The sequence below is a fragment of the Rhinopithecus roxellana genome, chromosome 6 (assembly GCF_007565055.1).
Source record: "Rhinopithecus roxellana isolate Shanxi Qingling chromosome 6, ASM756505v1, whole genome shotgun sequence".
In the NCBI taxonomy this organism is placed as follows: Eukaryota; Metazoa; Chordata; class Mammalia; order Primates; family Cercopithecidae; genus Rhinopithecus; species Rhinopithecus roxellana.
This window is the reverse complement of record NC_044554.1, coordinates 22,914,421-22,940,393: the sequence shown is the minus strand read 5'-3', so window position 1 is coordinate 22,940,393 and position 25,973 is coordinate 22,914,421. Positions and strand designations below refer to the sequence as shown.

General features: G+C 35.1%; 1 protein-coding gene across 3 annotated transcripts in view; it reads left to right on the top strand.

The window, feature by feature from the left end:
• The window catches only part of SEMA3E (semaphorin 3E), a 282,783-nt gene that overhangs the window by 165,322 nt on the left and 91,488 nt on the right, over positions 1 to 25,973 (top strand). For all 3 annotated transcript variants that reach the window (XM_010353559.2, XM_030931851.1, XM_030931852.1), the window contains exons 3-4: positions 16,576 to 16,635; positions 19,290 to 19,409. In XM_010353559.2, coding sequence (XP_010351861.1) covers positions 16,576 to 16,635; positions 19,290 to 19,409 — 180 coding nt within the window. The remainder of the gene's footprint in view (positions 1 to 16,575; positions 16,636 to 19,289; positions 19,410 to 25,973) is intronic.

Genomic DNA, 25,973 nt, shown 5'->3' with positions numbered 1-25,973 from the left:
CAGTTCTTCGGTGCTCACCAGGCTCTAAAAATGTAATGTGTCTGCTTTAGGGCCCAGCTCTCCTCCTATCTTGTCTGGACCTTACTCTCTCAATTGTTTTCCTGATAAAATATTTTTTAAAAATCTCTCCCGTTTTGCTTTCTCTGTCTCTGAGCTTCTCAACCTTGGTACTGCTGACATCTTGGATAATTCATAGTTAAGGATGGGAGTGCCATGTTCATTGCAGGATGTTTAGGTGGCTTGTACCCACAAAATGCCAGTAGCACCCTCCCTACAGTCATGATAATCAGGAAAAGTCTCCACATTTAATTTAGCCTACCTATCTACAAGACTCAGACCCTCCAAATGAAGACACACATATGACGCATGCCTGTAGTCCCAGCTACTCTGAAGGCTGAGGCAGGAGGATTGCTTGAGCCCAGGAGTTTAAGATCAGCCTGGGCAGCATAATGAGACACTCTCTTAAAAAAAAAGGACACACACACATGTCCCCCGTTAACCACGGATCTACCCAGTGATACATCTTTCCTTCTTTCCTTCAAATCAAACACCTTGAAAATGTAGCCAAAGCCTTTTATTTTTTCACTTTCTCACTTTCTGTTTATTTCTTTAGTATCTTTTAAAACATTATATTTCATACAGAAAGGGATATATATATAACATAAATTCATTAGAAAATATAATAAAATAAATACTTGTGAACCCAGCTCCCAACATCTGAATGAAAATATCACCAATCCCATTGCAGGGGCGGCTACCTTCGTCTTCTCCCTGTTTCTCTCCGCATGCAACCTGCTGCCCAGGAGCAATTACTACCCACTACCCTTTCTCGTTTTCATTTTTAAAAATTATTTTATTATATATTTTCCCATACAGTATATATTCTCTATATACTGTTTTCCTACACAGTATATTATTTAGAGTCACTACTTTTGAGCTATGTAAAAATCATATACAATGGTGTGTTGCATTCTTCTGGGATTGCCTTTTGTCTTGTTTTCTTTTATTTAATGTTATTTCTTATATTTATTTATGTTACCTGTACCCATGCCTTATTTGCTGTAGAAGTAGAACAGTGAATTGGGAGCACTCAATGGGGATTTTGGTGTTTAAATCCTGGCTATGCATGTATAATATTGGACAAGTTCCTAAATCCCTTTGTGTACCTATTTCTTTATTTGTAAAAGGATAAATATTATTCCTCTTTGAAGATAAAAATTAATTATGAATTAATTTATGTAAAGTACCAAGAGCAGTGCTTGGCACACAGCAGTATGTATAAGCTCTTATTATTTACTCTGTATTCTGTGTAATGTGTTCCATCATATGAATATAACACAATTTATTTATCCATTCCATGTCAAAGGACATTTGGGTGGTTTCCCATATTTCATTTTATCAATGTTGCTATGATCATTTTAGCAAACTTCTCTTGATACATGCATATGGGAAAGGATCCAGGGCATATATATTCAGGAGTAGAGTTGCCAATGATAGAATATGTTAATGTCAAGATAGTGCCAAATAGCTTTCCAATGTGGTTATACAAAGTTCCACTACTTCCATCAGTGCATGAATTCCCAATGAGCTCACACACTCTCTCACACTTACTCTGTTGTTCTGTATGATCCCCACATTCCTCAACACTCTTCCCTTGATTCATTTATTTATCTCTGCACCAATACCTCTCTATTTTAGCAACTATAATATTATTTTAAATTATTTTTAGCTTTATTTGATCTTAACTTTAATAACCTTAGAATTATTTCAGAATACATTGTGTATAAAATTAGGAAATACACTGGAAAAATGAAATAATATTATAATATAATGCCAGGTATGATACATGCTATAAAGAAAATAAAACAACTTAGTGGAGGTAAGACAGTAGAGGTTGGTGAGGAGAGTAGGGTGGTCAAAAAAATGTTTTCTAGGGAGGTGATATTTAAGAATATAGCAAACTTAAATGCCCACTATCCATATTTCAAGGCTCAATGACCAGTTCTGACTGGTTACACTGCAGAGCTGGTGAAGTAACATCAGAGCATGTGCCTCAGGCTGATTTGAAGGACCAGGTCATTGAAACAGATGGACAGACATTGACTTGCAAGTGTGGTGGTTGATGAATCATCTTTTTGAAGAGAAGGATAGTAAGCTAGTTGAAAAAATATTCGATTAATGAGGAGAAAGTAGCAATGGATGATGGTGGATGACTACAAGGAGGAAGGTAGCAGGTGGTATGGTTGTGACCACATGAACCTTAAAGCAGCTAGGGTTTTATTATTTTAAACCTTGATTGAGTAGGTGAATTTAGAGAAGAAAAAATTAGTGAGGAGAAGGGGAGAGTGGTCAGTGAAAATATTTTCCTCATATGTGGGTTTAGAGTAAAAAAGCCACCACCATATCTGGTAGAGAAATAGTGTTCTCAGGGGACAAGCTGATTTTAACCAGAGCAAGAAGGTAAAGGAACATGGGGGGAGAAAGACTGAAGTCGCAGGGATTTTGTCAATGACATTCCAAAGGACTTCACAGAAGGGTTTGAGGCCTCAGAAAGGTGGGGTCAGATTGGGGGTGGTACAGAGCTATGTGATGTATGAGTCCAAGTATTCATTGTTGACCTGGAAGTGGGTCAGGTCAATACTTCCCATGGTGACTATGCTCAACAGGGGTATGTCATGATGGATTAATCCTGATGATCTCTTCAGGGAAGATAAATAACCTTCAATTTTAACTTCATTTACAAAATGGAAACCATTGAACATGTTGAGCCTCACCCTCCCATCACCAAAGCTACTGTTTCCGCATGATGTTTTTCACCTCCTTCCTTGTTACATTGGCGGTACTCCCTCCTTTTATGAAATGTAACTCCTTAAACCTATGCTCTGGGTCCCAGCTTGTTGACCTTTCTTAAGGGCTGGTTATTTTCTGTCTTTTCTACATTATTATTTCTTCTTTTCCTTTCTACAAAATCAACAACAAATGTAGTTTGTATAGGGGTGCTTAATTTCCCTGTGAGACGTGGATTCATTTGACAGCCTGGCAAAACCTAAGGACCCTCAAATGTATAAAGTAAATATGTAGAATTACGAAGCAAAATATTAAAATCAAGTTAGCAAAACTATATTTTTAAATACAACTATTATGATATTAAAATAGCAATTTATGATATGATGACATGTACCTTCTTTATTAACATATTAAGTAATAAAACCTAGCAACAGGTCTCACTCATAAGCACCCGCATTTCCAATTAATGATGAGTGTTAATGATATTTTGAGATAATTGCAGCAACTCTAAAGTAGCATTGAAATGTATTTTCTCTTGGTAATGAAACCACAGATACTGCTAATACTACTATAGTTTGCTTTCTACATTTATATGATATTATCTGATAGAAATGCTAAATTGCAGTTAGAACTTAATGGTTAATGCATAATGACTTTTTTTTTTTTTTTTTTTTTTTTTTTCCTGATTTCTGAGGTGGCGTGTTCCCTGAATTCTTTTTTCAGGCCCCAGTTAACAACTCCTGCTCCATAATTTTCACTTTAGAAAGCATTCTAATTTTTTTTAAATTTAATTTTTTAAATTTATATAAATATAAATTTCTCGGCTGAGCAAATATAGTTCTTCATGATTTACTTTCATCTACCGTCTTAGCCTAATCTCCACTTGTCCACCAATAACACATTGCTAGTCAGACCATTTCTATTTGCTCTTTTTCATACCTCTGTATCCTTACAGCTCCCCTTTCCTGGAATAAGCTTCAAATATATCCAATTTTTAAAATCTGTTTTCTTTCTCTTTTAACCTAGATTTGGAGAAGGTTCTCCTTGCCCTCCCTTATTCTAAGGTCTGATTTTGATTCCCATATTGTATTAGCTTTGGCTGTTCAGCTGTCAGTTTACTTATAAGATGGATCCTTAAGAGTAGGCACTGTGTTATGTTCATCTTTGAAGATGTAATGAAAGAATGAAAGTGTGTCTGTTGCTAATCCTAACATCTTCCATCAATAAATCTGTTCTCTTCACTGTCTGCTTTCTCGCAATTTTTTTTTTTTTTTTTTTTTTTTTTGAGACGGAGTCTCACTCTGTCGCACAGGCTGGAGTGCAGTGGCACGATCTCAGCTCACTGCAAGCTCCGCCTCCCGAGTTCAGGCCATTCTCCTGCCTCAGCCTCTCCCGAGTAGCTGGGACTACAGGTGCCCGCCACCACGCCCGGCTATTTTTTTTGTATTTTTAGTAGAGACGGGTTTTCACTGTGTTAGCCAGGATGGTCTTGAGCTCCTGACCACATGATCCATCCGCCTCGGCCTCCCAAAGTGCTGGTATTATAGACGTGAGCCACCGCACCCGGCCTCTTGGAAATTTTATTGTACTTATTATCACAACCACTTTCAGACTAGTTATTGCTGAATTTCATTTAGGTTAATTTTGTCTGCCTTCTACTTACCCTTATATCCCAAGGCACCTATCCACCACCTACCCACTTCTGCTTTGGCAAACAGGGAATCCTGTTTCACAGTGTGGCGGTAATTGCAACCTTGGCTGCACGTTAGTAAACACCTGAGTATTGTGTGAATAATATTTGTGTCTTGGCTCTACCTCTATACTGATGTGAGGACTAAATAGTGGTACTTTCTGAAACTCTCCCAGGTAATTGTAATGTGCATGAGGATTGTGAAACGCTGGGATATTAAGCATCCTTGCTGGTCCTGGAAATACCGGTCCTATATGTGGTACTAAATAATTATTTTCTAAATAATAACCAGAACCTATATGAATATACACACTTATAAGGATAATTTTTTTCATACAAATTTTGAAATAGATAAGAATCTGTAATTTAATAAACTTATTGTACTGTATTAGTGTTTTTAGATAATGTCTTTGCTTTCTAAATTATTTAACTCACTGCATTCCCAGACCATGCGATAATACTCTTTCCCAATGAATTTCTGCTCTGTTGTACCTATGTAACATTCATTAAAGACCCTAAACCCTCCCTACAAACTGCAAAACTCAGTGCTGATGCTAAAGCGTACTCTTCACTCTAAAACTTCCAATTTAGTAACTCCATTTGCATTATCTAATGTGAGCATCTCCCACCTCCTCAAAGAGAATAGCTTTTGCATTTTATTCTATCTAAAACTCTCTAAAATCTCCAGATAGTGTAAGACTTCTTAGATAAGAATTCTGGTTTCAATCAAATTCTGATTTAACATTCTAAGAAATTGAAAAAAAATGTGTATTTATTGTTGTTTGTATTTATTATTTATTTATTTTGCTTTCTCTAGTGTCCTTTAGTGCAAAAAGACCTTTGGCTGAACTAAAGAAAACTATTATCTAAGTAAAAAATTAAAGCATCTGAGACTTTCGGATCATAATGTGACAATATCAGGACCTTGTATGGATAGAATACTTGGAAAGGGAAAAACAAAACATCCTCGTAGACTTTTTTCACTTGATTGACCGTAGATTCAACCCACATCTGCATTTGTTTCTTAAAAAAAAAAAAAAAAAAAAAAAAAAAAAAAAAAGTGTTTGTAAGCTTCAAAGTCTCTAAATTGGGATAGGGCTCTAACTATTGGCATTCATGGCTATTCATGTTTAAATTGCCTTTCTTTTTTTTTCTCTTTTTTTATTAAAGAGTTCTCATTAAGTTTTCTTTCACTTACTACTCAATTGTTAAATTATAGTTCTGTATTGAGGAAGAACATCCAATCTATTAATAGATAATTTGAAAATAAATGTATATGTTTCTTCTCATACCCATTCCCTGCAATTTATTTATAACTCTTATATTTCAAGATGCAACCAGAAGAGATAACGACATTTTATTATGTTATGACTAGATTTTCTGGTTAGGAGCTTTCATTCGGCAGAAGTACATTTTATTTCTACATAATGCATAGTTATTTAAACTTCAGTTGCTGTTATAATTTAATTGAACTTAAGTCTAAGAAGATTTAAATAGATTCAGTAACATTGTTAAGTTTTAAATAGCTAAAAAAGCAATTTATGGATAATTGAATATTTTAGCTATATCAAAAATATATTTAGGGAATTCCAAAAACAAAAGTAATAACTACAAAATATCTTGGTATTTTGTTACAGTCAGCCCACTATTTATACAACTATTCTGTTATCTGTAATTCAAACAATTATTTAAAAAAAAAGTATGGAAAAAACATTCCCTGTGACTTTAAAACATTTTAATACTGTGTACTAGCATTTTATTTATTTATTTATTTATTTATTTATTTATTTATTTATTTATTTATTTATTTTAGATGGAGTCTCACTCTGTCACCCCGGCTGGAGTGCAATGGCATGATCTCAGTTCACTGCACCCTCCGCCTCTAGGGTTCAATCGATTCTCTTGCCTCAGTCCCCAAGTAGTTGGGATTACAAGTATGTGCCACTACGCCCAGCTAACTTTGTTTTATATTTTTGGTGGAGACAGTTTCACCATGTTGGCCAGGCTGGTCTCGAACTCCTGACCTGAGGTAATCCACCTGCCTAGGGCTCCTAACGTGCTAGGATTATAGGTGTGAGCCACTGCACCCAGACTGTAATGGCATTTTGAAATAGTGGTTGTGATAATATTGTTTAGTCAGCTAAAATTAGTGTTAACCAAAAATACAATTCCTCTGGATATTATGCATGGTAAGGTTTTCCACATTGCACCTAAAAATGTTGAAAGCATTTCTCTGCCGTTTTCTCTTTTCTATGAGAAAAACTTTTTTAGTTATTCATATTCATCATATTTATTTATATTTACCAAAAAGAAGCACTAGATCTAGTATATTTGTTTGTGTTTCCTTATTGTTTGTGTTTAGCAATTAAAGCCAACATGTTAATTTTAGTTTGTATTTTATTTTAAATTATTTTAATTCAATTATATTAGAGGACTTTTTGAAGAGAGCAGAAACCAGAGTGTAACAGCAAAGAACACAGATTCTATAGCCATATTGTTAAGGCTCCCATCTGAACACTACCTCTTATTAGATGAGTGATTCCGGGCAAGTTAGTCCACAGCTCTGTTTCTCAGTTCTCTTAACTGTAAGAACAGATAGCCATAGTATCTTTCTCTTAGTTTTTGTGGGAAGATTAAGTGAGTTATTAAGTGCCTAGAACAGTGCCTGGAACATAGTAAGCACCGCCTTAATATTTGCTGTTTTCATTGTTATTATTGAAGCTAGATGATTCTAATGTGCTACCGTAGAAAGTGAGGGATAAAAGTATTACATATTTTTAGGTGTTATTTAACTAAGTTCTAGAAACGTATATGGGGACATGAAGTATGCAAAAATGAATGAAACAGTGCCTACCCTAAGATATTTATAATATAATAGACAAGACAGATATACATGTGCCATAGGTGGCACAATTTGAATAGACAATAAAGGTTCAAATAAAATGCTAAGAAAGTATTTTAGGAGTGGTTCCTGGAGGAGATATAATTTCAATTGGACTTTGAATAATAGAATTTTGATTGGGAGTGAGAACATAGAAAGTAGGAGTAGGAAGGACGGAAATTTCAGAGCAGTGTAGAATAATGACTAATGTTTTGGGCTGAAGTAAATAGATGGATTGGGGGCATGTGGGTGGGAAAAGGGTATGCAGTAAGAGTTAAGGATGGGAACCACAGACTAGTTCATGAAGAAGACTGACTGCAATGCTATTGAAACGGAATCTTCTAGGCAATGCAGGAGTCTCAATATGGGCATGAAATAGTTAGAATTGTAGTTTAGTGATTACTTTGACAGCAGCATGATGAATAAATGGATGGAAAATGAGAGTAGAGCCATGAAGCCAGTAAGTGGCAGTTAGAATTTAAAACCAGGTACATCTGTACTAGAAGTCATCATTGAGAACCAGGTTATTGCTTCGAGATCAACTTCCATATTGGTCTTCAGTGTGCCATTAGTTTTGCTAGTTCCGCCTCTGTTATGAGGTGTTTCTTTCTCCTTAGCTCTTATTCCCTTTGCATGCCTGCATTTTACCCTAGTAATGGTTATAAACTAGTATAACAATTAGTTGCTGGTGAGAGTAGTAGAGAAGAAACCACCGACTGGTATTATATGTAACTGTACACCCTTTGTTTACTTATAGTAAGGGTTGAGAGCCCCAGGAGACTCCAGTATTCAATCACAGGTAACAGGTTATCCTGTCTATGTTCTGTCTGAATATCCCCTTGCAATCTGTACACATTTGAGAGTTACTAAGACTTCCTAAAAAATAAATCAAAATTATTCTCTGGAAGATATGAATACTTGTTTAATGTATAAAATTTTATTTTCTTTTTTTCCATTTCATGAAAAAATAAAAAATGAATATGTTTATATATTTAAGCCATATTTTGGCAGAACTCATAGAATATTTCATATTTGGTAATAAACTTTCAGTTTTAGAAACTTTGATCTATAGTTTTTATCTTTCTAAATTTCAGCTTGCTTTTCTAAAATTATTCTCACTACTATAATTTAAAGCTAAAACTGGGCCCGGTGTGGTGGCTCATGCCTGTAATTCCAGCACTTTGGGAGACCAAGGTGGGCAGATCACCTGAGGTCGGGAGTTCAAGACCAGCCCAGCCAACATGGAGAAACCCTGTCTCTACTTAAAATACAAAAAAATTAGCTGGGCATGGTGGCGCATGCCTGTAATCCCAGCTACTTGGGAGGCTGAGGCAGGAGAATCACTTGAACCTGGGAGGTGGAGGTTGTGGTGAGCTGAGATCGTGCCATTGCACTCCAGCCTGGGCAACAAGAGCGAAACTCTGTCTCAGAAAAAAAAAAAAAAAAGTCAAAATTACACTACTTAATTTGGATATCTATACATATTATAGTTCTGTTAGATAATTCTGTTTATAAAAATATTCATATCTTTCTCATTTATTCAACTTTATTGTATCAAAGGTGAAAAAAGTTATTGTATTTTAGAATTTAATTTTTTATTGAATAGAAGAGAGGCATTTATGTACAATTTGCACATAAATGTCAGATGGCATTTCACATTAATGATACCAATTGAATAAATTTTATCCATACAAAAGACCATACATCAGGCTACAAATGTTTGTGTGTAGTTATCATATTTTTCTAGTTCAAATGCTTAGGAGAATAAGCTTTTTAAAGTACAAATTTTGTCCATAGTTCAAAATATTATAATTCTGGCATATAAACTACTTGAATAATGACAGTCATTATAATTAAGTATAAAAGCATAAACACGATGACAGATAATGTGTGTCAGGTTAAAGATTATCATTTATAAACCATTAAGATTATTTTAATGTGTTATATTCAAAATATATTTTCTTGTTTTTAATAATATTTATAAGATCTATAATTAAGATGTACATTGATGGACACTGGTGCAGTACATAGATGTAAATACAGAAAGAAAACCCCAAATGTAGGCAAACACTTTACATTAGAATAATAGAAATAGGAAGAGAATATAAGATAAAATTATATAGGCTTAGTCACTTAAAATATATTCTATGAAGATAGACTTACATTAACTGGATTGTTTTATTTACTCTTTTTAAATAAAAAGATAATCTAATTTTTACAGTTAAAAAATTATTTCATATTCATTAGTTTGTTTGTGCTCTCCTAAATCTCTGAGTGTCATAACATCTTGTAACAATAAGCTGTTAGATCCTTAATCCTGGTATAGTTATGTGACTCAATAGGGAGTCTAGAAAAAAAATTATCTTGTAATTTAATTTATACTTTATTTTATTTTTCTCCATTGAGATATGCAAGAACAGTAAATGGCTTGTTAATATGCAGTGGAATGATTAAATTATATTGTAGGGGTATTGTGAAGAAATGATGTGTATTTAACCTTTTGCTTTTTGTATCTTTTTGGTACAGAGACTTTGGAAATCACATTACACGCTGTTGTTTAACGGCCTTTAAAAATGTTTTGTGCAGGCCGGGCGCGGTGGCTCAAGCCTGTAATCCCAGCACTTTGGGAGGCCGAGACGGGCGGATCACGAGGTCAGGAGATCGAGACCATCCTGGCTAACATGGTGAAACCCCGTCTCTACTAAAAATAGAAAAAACTAGCCGGGCGAGGTGGCGGGCGCCTGTAGTCCCAGCTACTCAGGAGGCTGAGGCAGGAGAATGGCGTGAACCCGGGAGGCGGAGCTTGCAGTGAGCCGAGATTGCGCCACTGCACTCCAGTCTGGGCGACAGAGCGAGACTCCGCCTCAAAAAAAAAAAAAAAAAAAAAAAAAAAAAAAAAAAAAAAAAAAAAAAAATGTTTTGTGCAGAACAAATAGCCTAATTTTATGGGTTTTTGTTGATGCTAAACTCTGGAGCAGAACCAAAAGGCATCCTGACTGCCAAAACAAATGAAGAAAATCATTTCCCTTACAAGCTTGGCAGAATGTTTTTATGTGATGGTTTTAAAAAATAACTTTCCATTTCCAGTGAGGTCTTTCTTTGCCATATATTGTCACCTGAGTTAATGTTTGGATGCAATTCTGAGCCTATTAAACTGTTTAAAAATACCAAACAAACCAAAATAACAACAATAAAACTTTAGTAAACCCATATTTCTGTTACTCCTTTGGAGAGTCCCTATGTGTTGAACTTTAGAGAATGTTCATACTTATCTTCTGTCTCTCTCTTCCATCTACTCGGTGATCTGTTTGACATCCACCCGTCTATCTTTCCTCAGAAATCCTATGAGTCTTTAAGAGCCTAGGTTATTGCTAACATCCTGCAGTATTTCCTTCCTGATTAAACTGGAAAATTTTACTTGTTTTATTCATTTAACATGTTACAGCATTTTCATGCCCACGAACTTGATCTCTCGAACTTCAGTGTAATCTCCTTTGACAGATTGACTTTACCAAGAATGTGATAAAAGGCATATTGACTGATACAAGCCAATCAACAGACGTTGAAAAGCAGAGACTGTGCTTAAGACATTGTGCCAGATAGGCACTGGTAGTGAGACAGAAATAAGTCATTGCCTTGCCCTCTGTAATTTATAGTCTAATAAGAGAGCTAAAATTAAGTACACATCATTGTTGTCCTACATAGAGAAAATAAGAACACTATGAGGGATTAAAGGAGCGAGAAATACTATCTGTTGAAAAAACATCAGCAAAGATTTTGTTGTGAAACTCTGGGAAATGCACCTGAAAAAATAGTTTTGTTATTCTTACAGCAATTGCCATTATTAGTTTTGCTGCTAGGAACAATGCATGTTCTGGCAATCCTAGAAAAGCCATTATTGTCTTCACCATCACATAATATCTTTGTGACAAAAACTGTGAAGGGTCTGAGATTTTATCTTGCTCTCAAGACAGGTTAGCCTGTCACAGTTTCATAGATGTTGTCAGAAAACATTAGACTCTTGGGTCAGAGACAAAAGACTCTATTACTCATGGCACAGCAGGCAGCAAGAGCTTCTTGTTTCCATCAGTGTCTTTGCCCCTCAAGTCCTGCAGGGGGTGATGCGTGGCAGCCTAGGTAGACACTGCACTCAGTGGATATGTGTCACATCTCAGGGACCCCAAGCTTAGGAAACTCCCAATCTTATAAGAGGGCTGTTAGCAAAACTATCTAAACTTTGTCTAGAGGGAGACAAATCTTCCATTTGCCTGGAGGGAGATTCTATTTCTCTCTTTTCAGGCTATTTGAAAAGATATTCTGGAATAAAAGCTGTCAAAAGATGTATAAAAATGCTATGGAGAATGAACCCCTAAACAGTGTGTTTAACTGGAAATGATCATTTTGAAGCCGTTATTTAGGGGAATACAGAGCAATATGCGGTAAAACTAAAGTTTAAAGAAGTCTTCATTTTACATAATAATGAAAAAATGAGTAAGAAGGGATGATACTATTGTAAAAAGAAGCAGAGCCTGTATCTCGTAAGTTATGTTATAAGTATAATGCATTATTCTGAATTATGGAAGAGGTATTATCTAATCTAGTTACATTGATAAGGGAATTAGTCATGAAAATCTTTCCTGACAGATGATCCTAAAAGAATTTATATTTTATTATATACATGATAAAATATATATATTTGTAAACATAGTCTATATATACATGCACATGTTCTAGCATATCTATTTGAATAATTTATACATCTACAGTAAAATCATAATTCCCAAATCAAATTGAATCTCAAATTAGAATGGGTCTTAGAGGTTATTTATTAAAATCTATCCCTGAGTTCAAGAATGGTTTTCCAAAATAATAGATCAGGTCAAGTTTATAAACTCTGCAGGCTCACTTCTAGAATTCACCCTATAGTGGGGTCAGTGATTCCACTCAGGTGTATGCAAAGCTGCCCTTGAACCGGATATTGGCTGATATCTTTCCTAAATCGTACATAACCCACTGCCAACATCAACATCTATTCTAGGATTTTATGTGTGTGCTTTTTGCTTTAGGGTTGGTTTTCTATTATATCACCATTCTTTCTGTGTTTATCTTTTCTTGTGTTGCAACATCAAAAACAAAACTGTGCTTTCACTTAAAGTTTATATGCCAAAATTGTGTTTTCCTTTCAAAGTTTATACACTACACTATGAAAATTAAAGAACACCTCATGCTGAATATTGTTAGTAAAATACTGCTTGGGGCTCATTGCACCAATGAATAAGAACATCAAAGTAATATTTTATGCCTATAATTCAAAGCATAGAGTGCTTGTTTCTATGATAATAAATTAAATCAGATAGCATTTATCACTATAAAATGGTATTATCACCACTTTGATAAATTCCCAATATTACTCATGTATCAGGAGCTGGATTTGGCTACATAATGTATAAGTTAAGTGACACACCTCTTTCACTTGTGGGATATACATGCCTTACCTGATATTTTACAGGGCATGGCTTTAAGAAAAAGAAAAAGCGTAAGTCTTATTTATTTTTCCTTTTCTTTTTAAATTGAGATGGAGTCTCACTCTGTCGCCCAGGCTGGAGTGTAGTGGCGGGATCTTGGCTCACTGCAACCTTTGTCCCCCCGGTTCAAGCAATTCTCCTGTCTCAGCCTCTGGAGCAGCTGGGACTACAGGTGCACACCACCGTGCCTTGCTAGTTTTGTATTTTTTATAGAGACAGGATTTCACCATGTTGGTCAGGCTGGTCGCGAACTCCTGACCTCAGGTGATCCACCTGCCTCAGCCTCCCAAAGTGCTGGGATTACAGGTATGAGCCACTACACCTGTCCTAAAAAGGCTGAATCTTGAACATATTTAGGATTCAAACAAACATGAGATTTTGGAAATTAAAATGCCTGTAGGAATCACTCATGTAAAAGAAAAGTCTGAAACAAATCAAAATATCTGTTCCATTTCAACTCCAGAGGAATGTTGCCACACAGAAATGCATGCCTAGTGTTGCATTTCGTCATATTTTTCTAGGGAAATCAGAAATAGGGATTTTTATGCAAGATTTTTAATTTTTTAAATGTTGGCTCCTAACCTAAAAATAATTACAATTTGCCACTAAATAAAAAAATATCACCAATCAGCAACGTCTAATATTTTGTTCGATAATCAGAATGTCTTTCCAGGCTGACAGAGCATAAGCTGGGATGGTGATGGATAGAGGAAGGGGAGGCAGAAGATAATAGAGACTTTAAGGGAACAAACAAACTGCTGTAGACAGAAGAGTCTGTCTTGCTGTCATAGGCCTACCAATACAGTCTAACAACAGTAAACATTGACATCGCACTGGAAAAGGCTATACCTGAATCCTTCTCAACCAAGGTCTCTGAGGATTCTTAAGCATCCTGAAGAGAAAGAGGTTGTTTGTAAAAATATTAATGATGTCTTGAGAGGCCCATGCTACTTGGCTGTGTTATTTTGACTCCTTCATCAAATTCTTAGGTAGCCTGGGGTATTAGTCCATTTTCATACTGCTATAAAGAACTACCGAGATTGGATAACTTTTAAAGGAAAGAGGTTTAATTGACTCACAGTTCAGCATGGCCAGGGAGGCCTCAGGAAACTTCCAATCATGCTGGAAAGTGAAGGGGAAGCGAAGCACCTTCTTCACAAGGTAGCAGGAAGGAGAAGTGCCGAGCTAAGAGGGAAAAGCCCCTTATGAAACTATCAGATCTTGTGAGAACTCACTCAGTATCACGAGAACAGCATGGAGGAAACTGCCTCCATGATTCAATTACCTCCACCTGGTTTCTCCCTTGAAAATGGGGATTATGGGAATTACCATTCAAGATGAGATTTGCGTGGGGACACATAGCCTAACCATATCATCTGGCTTTGATGGAGGCCATTAAGTAAAAACTGTAGAGTGTTTTGGTGAGAACCAACATCCCTCCAAGATAAATCACCTGACCAGCTGAGCCCATGAAATTGATACGGTCGCATGAGATGGTGCTCCCTCGAAACTCCCAGGGAACCTAAGAAAGGAGGTGGACTGAGCTTTTTCATTCTGGTGAGGGAAGGTGATTGATCCAGCAGATGTGGGGATAAACAATGTTAAGTGGAGACTTAAACTCTTGAGCCACAAAAGCATTTGGTAACTGACCAGTTGCTACAGTTACTCAAATGTATCACATTCCTTTGTTTCCACCCATAGATTTATTGGAATGTGGGTTTGCACAGATATATAAGAATTTTTAAAAGAAACTCCCAAAATAATAGTATCTTTTTGATAAAGCTGTGGTAAGGATTAAATTAGATATTGTGTTTAAAGCACTTGGCACAAAAATTGGAAAACTTGATAATGCTAAGTGAGGGTATGGGGGCGTGGATTGCCAGTACAGACATGTAGCCATTCTGGAGAGCGGTCTGGTACTACATTCACAGATGCAATACTTACTTGCCCTGAGACCCAGTAATTCTTATCTCATGTATATATATCAACGATTTTCTTACACAGATCCAAAAAGGGCATGTATAAAAAGGTAACAATTTATTTGATGTCATAGAGACTTGGAAGCAATCTGGGTATCCATCACTTGGAGAGTTGATAAGAAAATGTGGGGGAACCACACCTTAACATTACAAAACACTCAGAAACGGCAGACTATATGTGTGCATAGGACTATTGAGGGACCTCAAAAACCCAGTTCTTAGTCAAAAAGATAAGAAAGAGATAAGACTTAACTTCAATACTATTTACATAAATCAGAAATATATGCACAAAAAGCAGTAGTATACACTTTATAAGAATACATACAAATAAATAAGGTACCTGGCAACAGGATACAATAGTTGCCTCCTGGGGGAATGGAAATAAAACATGGAGTGGGAATAAGGAAATAAATAATTAACTAAAATAAAAGAGGAACCTTTTAAGAGTGTTGATGAAAAGGAATCATGAATTAAGTAATATAACAAACTCAAACCTCTGCACATAAATTGATAAAGCAAAAGAAGGAAAAAATAAAATAAAGTTCTTAACACAGTGCCTGGCACATAGTACAATTAATCCTATAGATTAAGCAAAAAGAGGACCAAAAGGAGTCTGAGAAAAGAAAAGGAAAGAAAGTGATAAAGAAAAAAATTTCTTTCAAAAATAACTATGTTTTGCAATTAGAAATTTGTGAAACCAGTTAACAAGTATAGGTATACTGATTTCTGCTAGTGGTCTCAGGAAAGTGCTAGATACTATTGCAGGTGAAAAAGAAAAGTTTGATATATTCTACGTATCAGAGAATAAACCAACAAACTTAAAACATAAGTTTTAAGGAATGTATAAAGGAAGAAAACAATAAACTTAAAATGCAATGAAACTTTTGGAAATTCAGTTGGAAATAGGTAGAGTTAAACAATGTTTTCAAAAAATAATCACTCTGGGAGGCTGAGGTGGGCAGATCACGAGGCCAGGAGACCAAGACCAAGACCATCCTGGCTAACACTGTGAAACCCCGTCTCTACTAAAAATACAAAAAATTAGCCAGGTGTGGTGGCGGGCGCCTGTAGTCCCAGCTACTCAGTAGGCTGAGGCAGGAGAATTGCTTGAACCCAGGAGGCAGAGGTTGCTATGAGCCGATATCACGTCACTGCACTCTAGCCTGGGTGACAGAGCCAGACTCCATCTCAATAAATAAATAAATAAATAAATAAATAAATAAATAAATAATAAATAATCAAAGAGACAATATGGTGTGTTACTGGGTGATACATTATAAGTCAGCGTTAAAGAGTCATTCATCCTTTAATCATTGTATGCAGCAAACATTACGGAGAGCCCACCACACAGCGGGTTCTATGTTAAGTAGTAAAAACACAAGAAACTGCAGGATGTGCCTGAGTTGGAGGAGCAGTTAGGTTTAATATGGGAAAGGGCTGGTTAAGGCATGGCTGTCCTCTGAAGAGCGAAGACTTGAGGTGAACTTTCAAATATATTTTTTTTTAAAAAAGGATTTATCATAAAGTAAAAGCCCAGAGATAAGTTTCTTAATTATGCAAATAATTATGTGAATAACACAAAGCCCCATTGTATCTTATCAGAAAACAGAAAAAAATGGAAATGTCTTGAACTATAGAAGAAAGTGAAATGGTTTTCAGTGTGGTTTATTTTTATATGCAGTTATCATAATAGTACATTATCTTTTATTTTAGATACACTGGCCTAGTACAGCTCTAAAAATGGAAGAATGCATAATGAAGGGAAAAGATGCGGTAAGTATTATTCATTGTAAATTAAACAAATCATCAATTATATCCCCAGTTAACCACAAAGAACTGAATCACTGAATTTTTATTTGCTCTTATAAAAGCATGTGGGCAATTTGGTTCATGAAGAAAAAAATGTATAGGCATATAAGACATAATTATGTAAAATTAATTTCAATGTAGAGTTAAAGGAAGCAGAGATGCCATTGAGATCTTGGTTTTTATTTTGTTTTTTAATATCTTAATCAACTTGGGTTTATAAATTCCTTACACTAATGCTTATTTCCCATGTATCTGGCAGAAAAATAATTGCAGGTAATTTTTTTTTCTAGGAACAGTTAAGCACATTCTTTGTGAGAGTTCACTCTACATTGTAGTAAATTAGAAAAGAATGAAGAAAAAAAAGTCAACAAAAAGTTTGAGAGAGGCAATAAACACATTTTACCTATTCCTAAATATTTTTAGGGTCTCTTCTCCTTTAAGAAGCAATAGTCTCTTTCTCTATAGTTTCCCTGCTGAGTGTGAGTGGCAAAATGCTGTGCATCAGCCCCCGACACAGTCCGTAACACACTAAGACGTCAGTGATAGGACTTTCACATGTGAGCAGTGGCTAGCTGATTTCGTGACACAAATGGACCCTGGAGGAAGGCCTGGATATCTGCCTGTGAAAGTGAACTTATCCTTTTTTTCAGTAAGGAAAAAAAAAAAAGTATATAAATGACTAACACACATTATACCAACTCCTCATTCTCTGTAGCAGCTGGGTCACAGCCAAGGAGTGAGTCAGCACATTCCTGTTGCCTTAACCCACAGCATGATGCTGACTAATTGAACATATTCTTAGGCCATGTCAATCTAAGCTCAGCTGAGCCAAAATGTGGTCTAATAGGCTCCCTCTCAGATGTGACAGTGTGTCAAGAGAGGAAATGCAGGTGCTTATGGAAACAAACAACGGATGTTTTCACCATTCCTGAATGATCAGATTCGACCAAATATATGGGTCACCTGAAGAATAAAATATCATGTGATTGCAAATTTGAAGAAGTAAATATACCTATGTGCTCTAGATAATCAATTCAATAGTGCACTCCTCATTCTTGCCAAGTGATTCCGCTGGCCTTTTCTCCTAACACTGTTATAGGATAAACTTTAAAGTGCTGAAATTGCAACAGGTCCTTATAAAACATGACATTAACTGATCATTACGTGTATTGATTTCAAGTAATACTGGGCACTAAAAGAGTCTAGTATTCATTTCATAATTTATTTTTAATGAAATAGCAACACCTAATTTGTCAAAAGAATGCTTACTAAAATTAATTTAGCCAAGTTGATTTTGAAGCAATTGTAAATGTTTCTTTAATTCAGTATACTGATCATTAAATTCACTTACTGATGGATATATTAAAATTTTATTAACATGTGTTATGTATTAGGTGCTATGCTCAATTAACTGGGAAATGCCGAGATGTGTAAAATAGATTCTGTCCTCAAGAAGCTCACAGTTGAATACCAATGTTGACGAACTAGAGCATCTAGGCCAAAGGTGGCTTGTTGCCTATTTTTGTAAATAAAGTTTTATCTGAACACAGCCCCACACATTTAGTTTTGTATTGTTTCTGGCTGCTTTCATGCTATAGCTGCAAAGGTGAATAGTTGCAACAGAGACCAGATAGCTCATCAAACTAAATACATTTACATTCTGGCCCTTTAAAGAAAAAGTTTGCTGATTCCCAGTCTACTACTATTTCTTACAGTAATATAGTAATCTTATCATAGTCCTACAACAAAATGTTGGTTTTATTGGTTAGTTTTCCGAATTTACTTAACAATTCTCTCTGAAAGTGCTTTATGTGAATTTGTGAGTGTGAGAATATAAGACTTACTTTCCAAAACATTAAAATTCTGTTTGTCCTAAATACTGCATATTTTGAGAGGCTAAGGCAGGTAGATCGCTTGAGCCCAGGAGTTTGAGACTAGCCTGGGCAACATGGGGAAACCCCATCTCTACAAAAGATACAAAAAGATTAGCTGGGCCTGGTGGCTCGTGCAACTTCCTCCAGTAGTTGCAGCTACTCTGGAGGCTGAGGTGGGAGGATCACTTGAGCCTGGGAAGGCGAGGCTGCAGTGAGCCAAAATTGCACCACTACGTTCCAGCCTGGGCAACAGAGTGAGACCCTGTCTTGGAAAAAAAAAGAAAAAAAGACTGCATATTTCCATATGAATAACTCTATTTTTTCTCATTTTTGGTTTCAATGACTTCATGCTGATGCATTGTTTGTACTGTACTTAAAAAACCAACGGCGTTGGGAACAGCTTAATTACTTAGTGGAACATGTTGCCATGAGAATTTTTACACTTGAAGAAATTTCTGAATAGTGCTTTTTTCATTCCTCAATTGTAAACTAGAATACATGAAAAATGATACACTCTCATTATAAAATGTAATTTACACATCACTGCTAACCAAAATGTGTTTCAGTAACCCCAATTTCTTCTCCAAGTTCTTGTCCTCTTTTCTTCTACCCCTCTTGCCTCCTTCGCCCAACAGAGATTTATGGTAAAACATGAACTTTCTAGGGCTAGGAAAAACAAAAATCAAAGAGGACTAAATATGTTTATTATACTGATAGATTCCTTCCTTTTTTTTCCTGCTTTAGGGTGAATGTGCAAATTATGTTCGGGTTTTGCATCACTATAACAGGACACACCTTCTGACTTGTGGTACTGGAGCTTTTGATCCAGTTTGTGCCTTCATCAGAGTTGGGTATCATTTGGAGGTAAGATGTTTCACTCATTGCTATCAATAAAAATAATGCTTAAAACAATCTTGTTCTCAAAGAAAGACTACAGCATTTCTTCCCAAGAAAGATAAATGCATTTGTGATGTACTGAATCAGTTTGCTTGAGACAGATAAATTATCTTTCTGGGCCTTCAAAATTCTTGTCAGGTACAAAATCTGTGAACCAATTAATTCGCTATGTACTCAATTCACTGAACAATTTTATTTGCTTAATTCGCCCACTTAAGAACATCTCTTAACATCAAACTGTGTTCTCTGTTGTGTTATATTAATATTTTCATTAATTTAACCACCAAACTGGAATATGTGTATAGGTGTGTGTGTATGTGTGTGTATATATATAATTTATATAAATAAAATATAATATTTTACAGGGGGCATGCAAAGACTTTTTGATTCTGTAATTATTTTCTTATGGTCAGATGAGGTAGGGAATGCAGGAGGAGGGAATAGTTCAAACTGAGTTAAGGTAAATATTACTTGGTGCCAGTTACAAATCTCTTCTGCTAAGACTTTGCCACTAGGTGATACTGCATAATAAAAGCAAATCCCAACTGAATCCTGCCACACATATAATACCTACTAGCAAGCAGGCTCAAAGATCAGTCATATAACCTATTCCTGTAAGCTGAGTGAATCTCAACTCTCATTAATTTTAGGTACATTTTGAAGCACTGTATATCACAATTTTACCCTGAAGCATATGAAACAATATACTCATGCAGAATCTGTTATTTGTCATCTACATTGGAAGGCAGAGTCCTACGCTAAGACAAGGCATAGATAAAATAGAGTTCTAGGTATTCTGTTGTTAAGCAGCTAGACTCATGATTCTTATATTCCATTTATGAAAGTGCAGCAGTGGCCATAAAATATTAATATTTTAAGCCATCACATACAAACAACACCATTTCACCACTAAAATGTTATTTCTGATATTCCTTATACTAGTTAACACTCAGGTGCAAATATAATTCGAAGTATTTGAAGTGCTTAATAGCTGCCCCTAGAGAGTGCCTGTGATTTAACTACTTCAGCTGTTAACTATCTGTATAGGCAGATTCTATCATTAGCATATTTTAAATGTTAACTAGCTACCCCTAGTTGTAGATTAAATTAAGTAACATCTAAAATACATCACGGTATATTTACTGAATCATTTTAAAGAAACAATGCAGATGATATAATAGAACTTTAGGGATATGGAAGGCGAATCAAGCCACTGTAAGGTCAGAATATATAGATGTATACAACAAAGTATACATAAGTATATGCGTGTGTATGTGTAGACACAGAATACATACCTCTTGTCGTGCAAATCTGCTAGAAACAAATTCAGTTTCATTTATTTTAAAATGCTTTTGTTTCATCTGTATTTTTAAAGGAATTTTCCTTCTTATAGAATTCTGGGTTAAAAGTTGCTTTGTGGTTTTGTTTTGTTTTCTCCTTTCAGTATCTCAAAACTACTTTGTCTTCTAATCTCTTTCTAATATAAAGTAAAGCTTTATTCCTATTGATGTTTCCCTTTTAAAATTGCTTTTATCTTTTCAGATTTTGTCTTTATCATTGCTTTTCAACAGTTTCAATAGTGTGACTTTATGTGTGAAGGAGTGGGAGGGATCAGTATCTGTATTTCTTAGGATACTGAGATTCTGGATACCTAACGTTATTCTTTCCATCTAATTTGGTAAATATTGGTCATTATTTCTTCAAATAATATTTCTCCTTCATTTACCCACTCCTTTCCTTCAGGATATATATATAAACACACACACACACACATATATACATGTATATATACATATATATTTCTTATATATAAGAAATATATATGCATATATATAAGAAATATATATGCATATATATATTTGTATATAAATAACAGACAAAGAAAAATATATATATATTTGTTAGACTTCTAGGCATTGATCTAAGACACACAGTTCATTTTTATTCAACCTTTTTTTCCTCTACTTTTCAGATTGGAAAAATTCTATTGATTTATATTCAAATTCATGTACTCTTTCTCCTGATATCTCCAATACGTTACTAAGCTCACCCCATTGGATGTACCATACAGAGCGTAGTTTACTTGAAAGGTGTATTAGCCCATGTAAATTTGCAATGGGCAGTAACCACCTTTTTCAGTTTTGCAGCCACTACCTTTTATTTACTTGCACATGCAGTTCAGATGTTGGACAGCGATGCTGAAGATAATTTACAAGGATACATACCATAGCTTCTAGATTTCACCACTCACTTTTCTGCTTGAGTTCTAGCCATTCATTTCCACATGAATTAAGGGATTTCCTCAAGTGAAAAATCTCTCTAGTCTTTGTCTATTCTTAATTGATCTCCAGTGCTTTTTAGACATTTTAAAAAATAAATCATATATATATATACACATATATATAGTTTATCATCATTTTATTTGAAAGATTTGTCCAATATAAGATGCATTATCAGTAGCAGAACTGGAACTTGGTGTACTTTAACTTCATACACATGATAGTGAATAACTTTATCTCATGTAATTATCTAAATATTAAATATGATTGAAATATTTGAGTCATGTTAGAATCTTTAAATATGATTGAATATTATTTCAATCAAATTCCAATAGTTGAATGCTTATGTGATTGAAATACTATCCCTCATAATTATCTAAATATCAGATATAATATATTTTGAAAAAATTATATATATACATACATGTCACAAAAGGAAGTGGTGACCATCCAATAATAAAAGCAGTATGAGATTTATCCCCAAAACACCATTTAAAGTCTTAATGCGATTTTACATGAGGGAATGAAAAGTTACAAATCATTTAGTCAAGGAGAATACTTTGATTAAGTAGCGAAGAGGCAATGATGTATGGAATCGGTTTGCAGAAATTTATGCTGGTTAGAGAACAGCAGGAGATAAAACTGGGGTAAGTTGGTGGAAGATTTTAATACTAGACATTGGCACTCTGTGTTATTGTAAAGACAGCATGGAGACCATGAAGGAGTTTTGAACAGAGTATTTGATTGACAAGACATTCATAATATTTAAGATTGATTCAAGCAGGGAGAGATGAAAAGCAGAGAGAAATTTAAGGAGGCTATTACATGATCTTTATGAGAGATCATGAAGGTATTTAACACTGTTGTTGCAATAGTAAAGAAAAGGAAGTGTTGAACTCAAGTGAGAAGCTGCTCAGCAGGAGAGTTTCTATAACTTAGCATTTTGTCTGATGTCAAAGATGAAAGGGAATTAAAAAACAATTCTAACTTTATTTCTTGCTGATTGGGAAGAAATACAAAGTTCTTACCAGCAAGAGAGAGCTATGGAAGTGGGGTAGGTTTTTGTAAGAATCTAACAGATGTCCAGTATTTCTGTTTTAATTTTTTCATTTTCACTTATGGTTATTTGAAAGATTGAGTCTGGAGCTAGGAGAGGGTGTTCTCAGAATAGATTGAATTATTAAACCCTGGGGAAGTAGTTAATAGTTTCCTCTGAGAGTCTGTCTTCTCTTCCTCTCTCTCTCTCTCTCTCTCTCTCTCTCTCTCTTTCATACTGCTCTCACTTTTCTTTTCTCACTCTCACTTTCCCAAAATAACTTAAAAAGTGCCATTATTTAGGTGCTGGTAGAATTTCTAGGGAGTATCATGACATTCAGAGAAAGATTGGATATAAGGCAAATCAGGTTAGTGCAAAATCAGAATTACATTTGTAAAAGAAGAACCGTTTTAAAAGGATAGTTAATATTATGAATGGTACAGTTTTAGTAAGGGGATAAGTAATTAGAAAGGGAATTACTGAATAGTGACACAATAAATGCAATAATGTCATTGATTTAATCAAGAAATAGAGTCATGCTGGGCACAGTGGCCTTTAATTCCAGCACTTTGGGAGGCTGAGGCTGACGGATCACTTGAGGTCAGGAGTTCAAGACCAGCCTCAGCCTGGCCAGTATGGTGAAACCCTGTCTCTACTAAAAATACAAAAATTAACCAGACATAATGGCCGGCACCTGTAATCTTGACTACTTGGGAGGCTGAGGCAGGAGAATTGCTTGACCCTGGGAGGCAGAGGTTGCAGTGAGCCAAGATCGCACTATTGCACTTCAGCCTGGGCAACAAGAGCAAGACTCCGACTCGAAAATAGATAAATAAATAAATGAAAGAAACAGTCATTAAAGAAAATAAATATAGAGAAGAACATAAAAAGTGTAAGAATGCTGAAAGAAGATTTTTCTTAGAATAGCAGATAGAGAAAACTTAAATTATTTATTTTTTGCTACAGGCGTTGTTGAGCTTTTGATTTTGCATCCTACTTAATCCCTCTATTTTTATGGGGGGATTTCATGGAGAATTAAATGAATGTCCCTGCTACTATTCTCTCAAAAGTCTGAGAGTATTTTTTAAACATTAACAAGTGATACAGATATAAACTACTACAAGTTTATGTCTACCTCTGATTTTACTCATGTCTCAAAGAAAACAGAAATTATGTGTTGAATGTAGACGCTCAGACAATAAGAAATAGAGTTTTATGTATAAAGCACATATTTCTAGATAATTGACAGACACCTTGAACTCTTACAAAATTAAGACGGTTTTCATTACTTAACAGCCAACATTTCTCTTAAGAATGAGAAGACTTTAACACAATAATATTAGCATGTTACTATTTGTATTAGTTTTCTTTCTTGCAAACAAATTACCAAAAATGTAGCTGATTAAAACACAGCTTCACACACTTATGATCTCACAGTTTCTATGGGACAAGAGAGTCCAGGCACTGTTTAGTTGGCTTCTCTGCTAAAGGTCTCCCAAGGCTGAAATCAAGGTGCTGCAATCTTTCTGGAGCTCAGGGTCATATTCCAAGTTCATGAGGTTATTGGCAGAATTCATTTCCTTGCAGTTGTAAGACCAAGGTCGTTATTTTCTAGATGGCTGTCAACCAGGGCCTGCTGTCAGCTTCTAGGGGCCACGTGCAGTTCCTTGCCATGCGGCCCTGTCGTAACATGGCTGCATACTTCTTCTAGGCCAGCAGGCGAATCTTTCTGTTCAGTTTATTAAGAGGGAATCATACAACACAGCTTCATCATGACAATGACTATCCCATCATGTCTGCCATATAAAGTAGTATAAGGAGTGATTTCTTACCATATTCACAGATGGGCCTACACCCAGAGGAAGGGGATTGTATAGTACAACTATATTTGAGAGTGGGATTCTTGAACAACATAAACGTTCTACCTACCACAGTATTCTTTCTATATCTTACATGTGAAAGAAAGGTTGCATTAATACAGGTGTTTTTAGAAAATGTTTCTGGGAGAGGCAAGGCATAGGCCCAGAATGAAGGATGAGAAATGAAGCTGTTCTTTGTTTGAACTTTGTAGTGCTCCTCTTAAAAGAAAACTGCATTTCTCCTTGCAAAGATTAAGGGATGAAAGTATGGGCCATCTCCAGAATTTTTCTGCCCAAACCTGGGAAAATTTGATTGTCCTTGAGAGCATAAGCATTTGAATATAGACTGCTGCCATATTTTAGCAGTGTACAGTATCTTTTCTCAGTCTATATTTATAGCATATTTATATTAAGTATGCAGACTAAATTAGTCATGCAAATATATTTTGCATCAAACAGCGTTCTCTATGATTTTCAGTATATGGTTTTGATAAAAGTTTCCTCTAGTGCAGAAAGTAGCAGCGCGCTATTTGGATAATCATAAGGATTATACATATACCTCTGAGAATACAAATCTCTCTGAAAATATGTTAGACACTTTACACAAAAAATGTTTTCACAAGGTAGTCCACAGTTAAATGTTATAGACTGAAATATGTCTTTTTCTAGTTGCTTGTATTCTGTAGTTAAATATTTTGTATAATGACAGCAAGAGATTGCTATTTAGACATAACAATGTTCTTGCCTTTTAAAGTCATGTGTGTTATATGTTATCTCATTGGTCCCTGAAAGCTTGAACTTCATATTTTAAGTAACTATTGAAAATACATTTTTAGGCAATGGTTATTATTCCAAGTAAATTAAAACATACATGCTACAAATACATGAATTTTAAAATCAGATGTTTTCCTCAAAAGTATTTTATTAATGTTTGTTTCTTAACTTTGTTTTGGTTCTGTTTGTAGTACAAAGTAAAAATTTCATTGGGATATTCAGCAAAACTTGTAAGTTTTTGAGGTTCGCCCATTATGTGACTGAAATTTGTCTTTTCTCTTTTACAACTGAGATCGCTATAGCCATGCATTTCATATTCTTTGTCCTTCCCAAAGAAATATGCATATCTTAATTTCACAAACCATTTTCTTTAATATCAGTTCTTCCTGTACCCAATTCTCAACCCCTGAAATTCTGAAGACTTCTAAATTTATTTTAATGAGTTTCTGTTGTATCTGTTTATTACTGCTTGTTTATCAAAATTGTCTTAATAGTACATAAAAATATTAAAGATAATCATTTTAAAATAATTTGTAAAAATCTAGAGTGGGTAATAGCCAATTGAATAGAATAAATATATGAA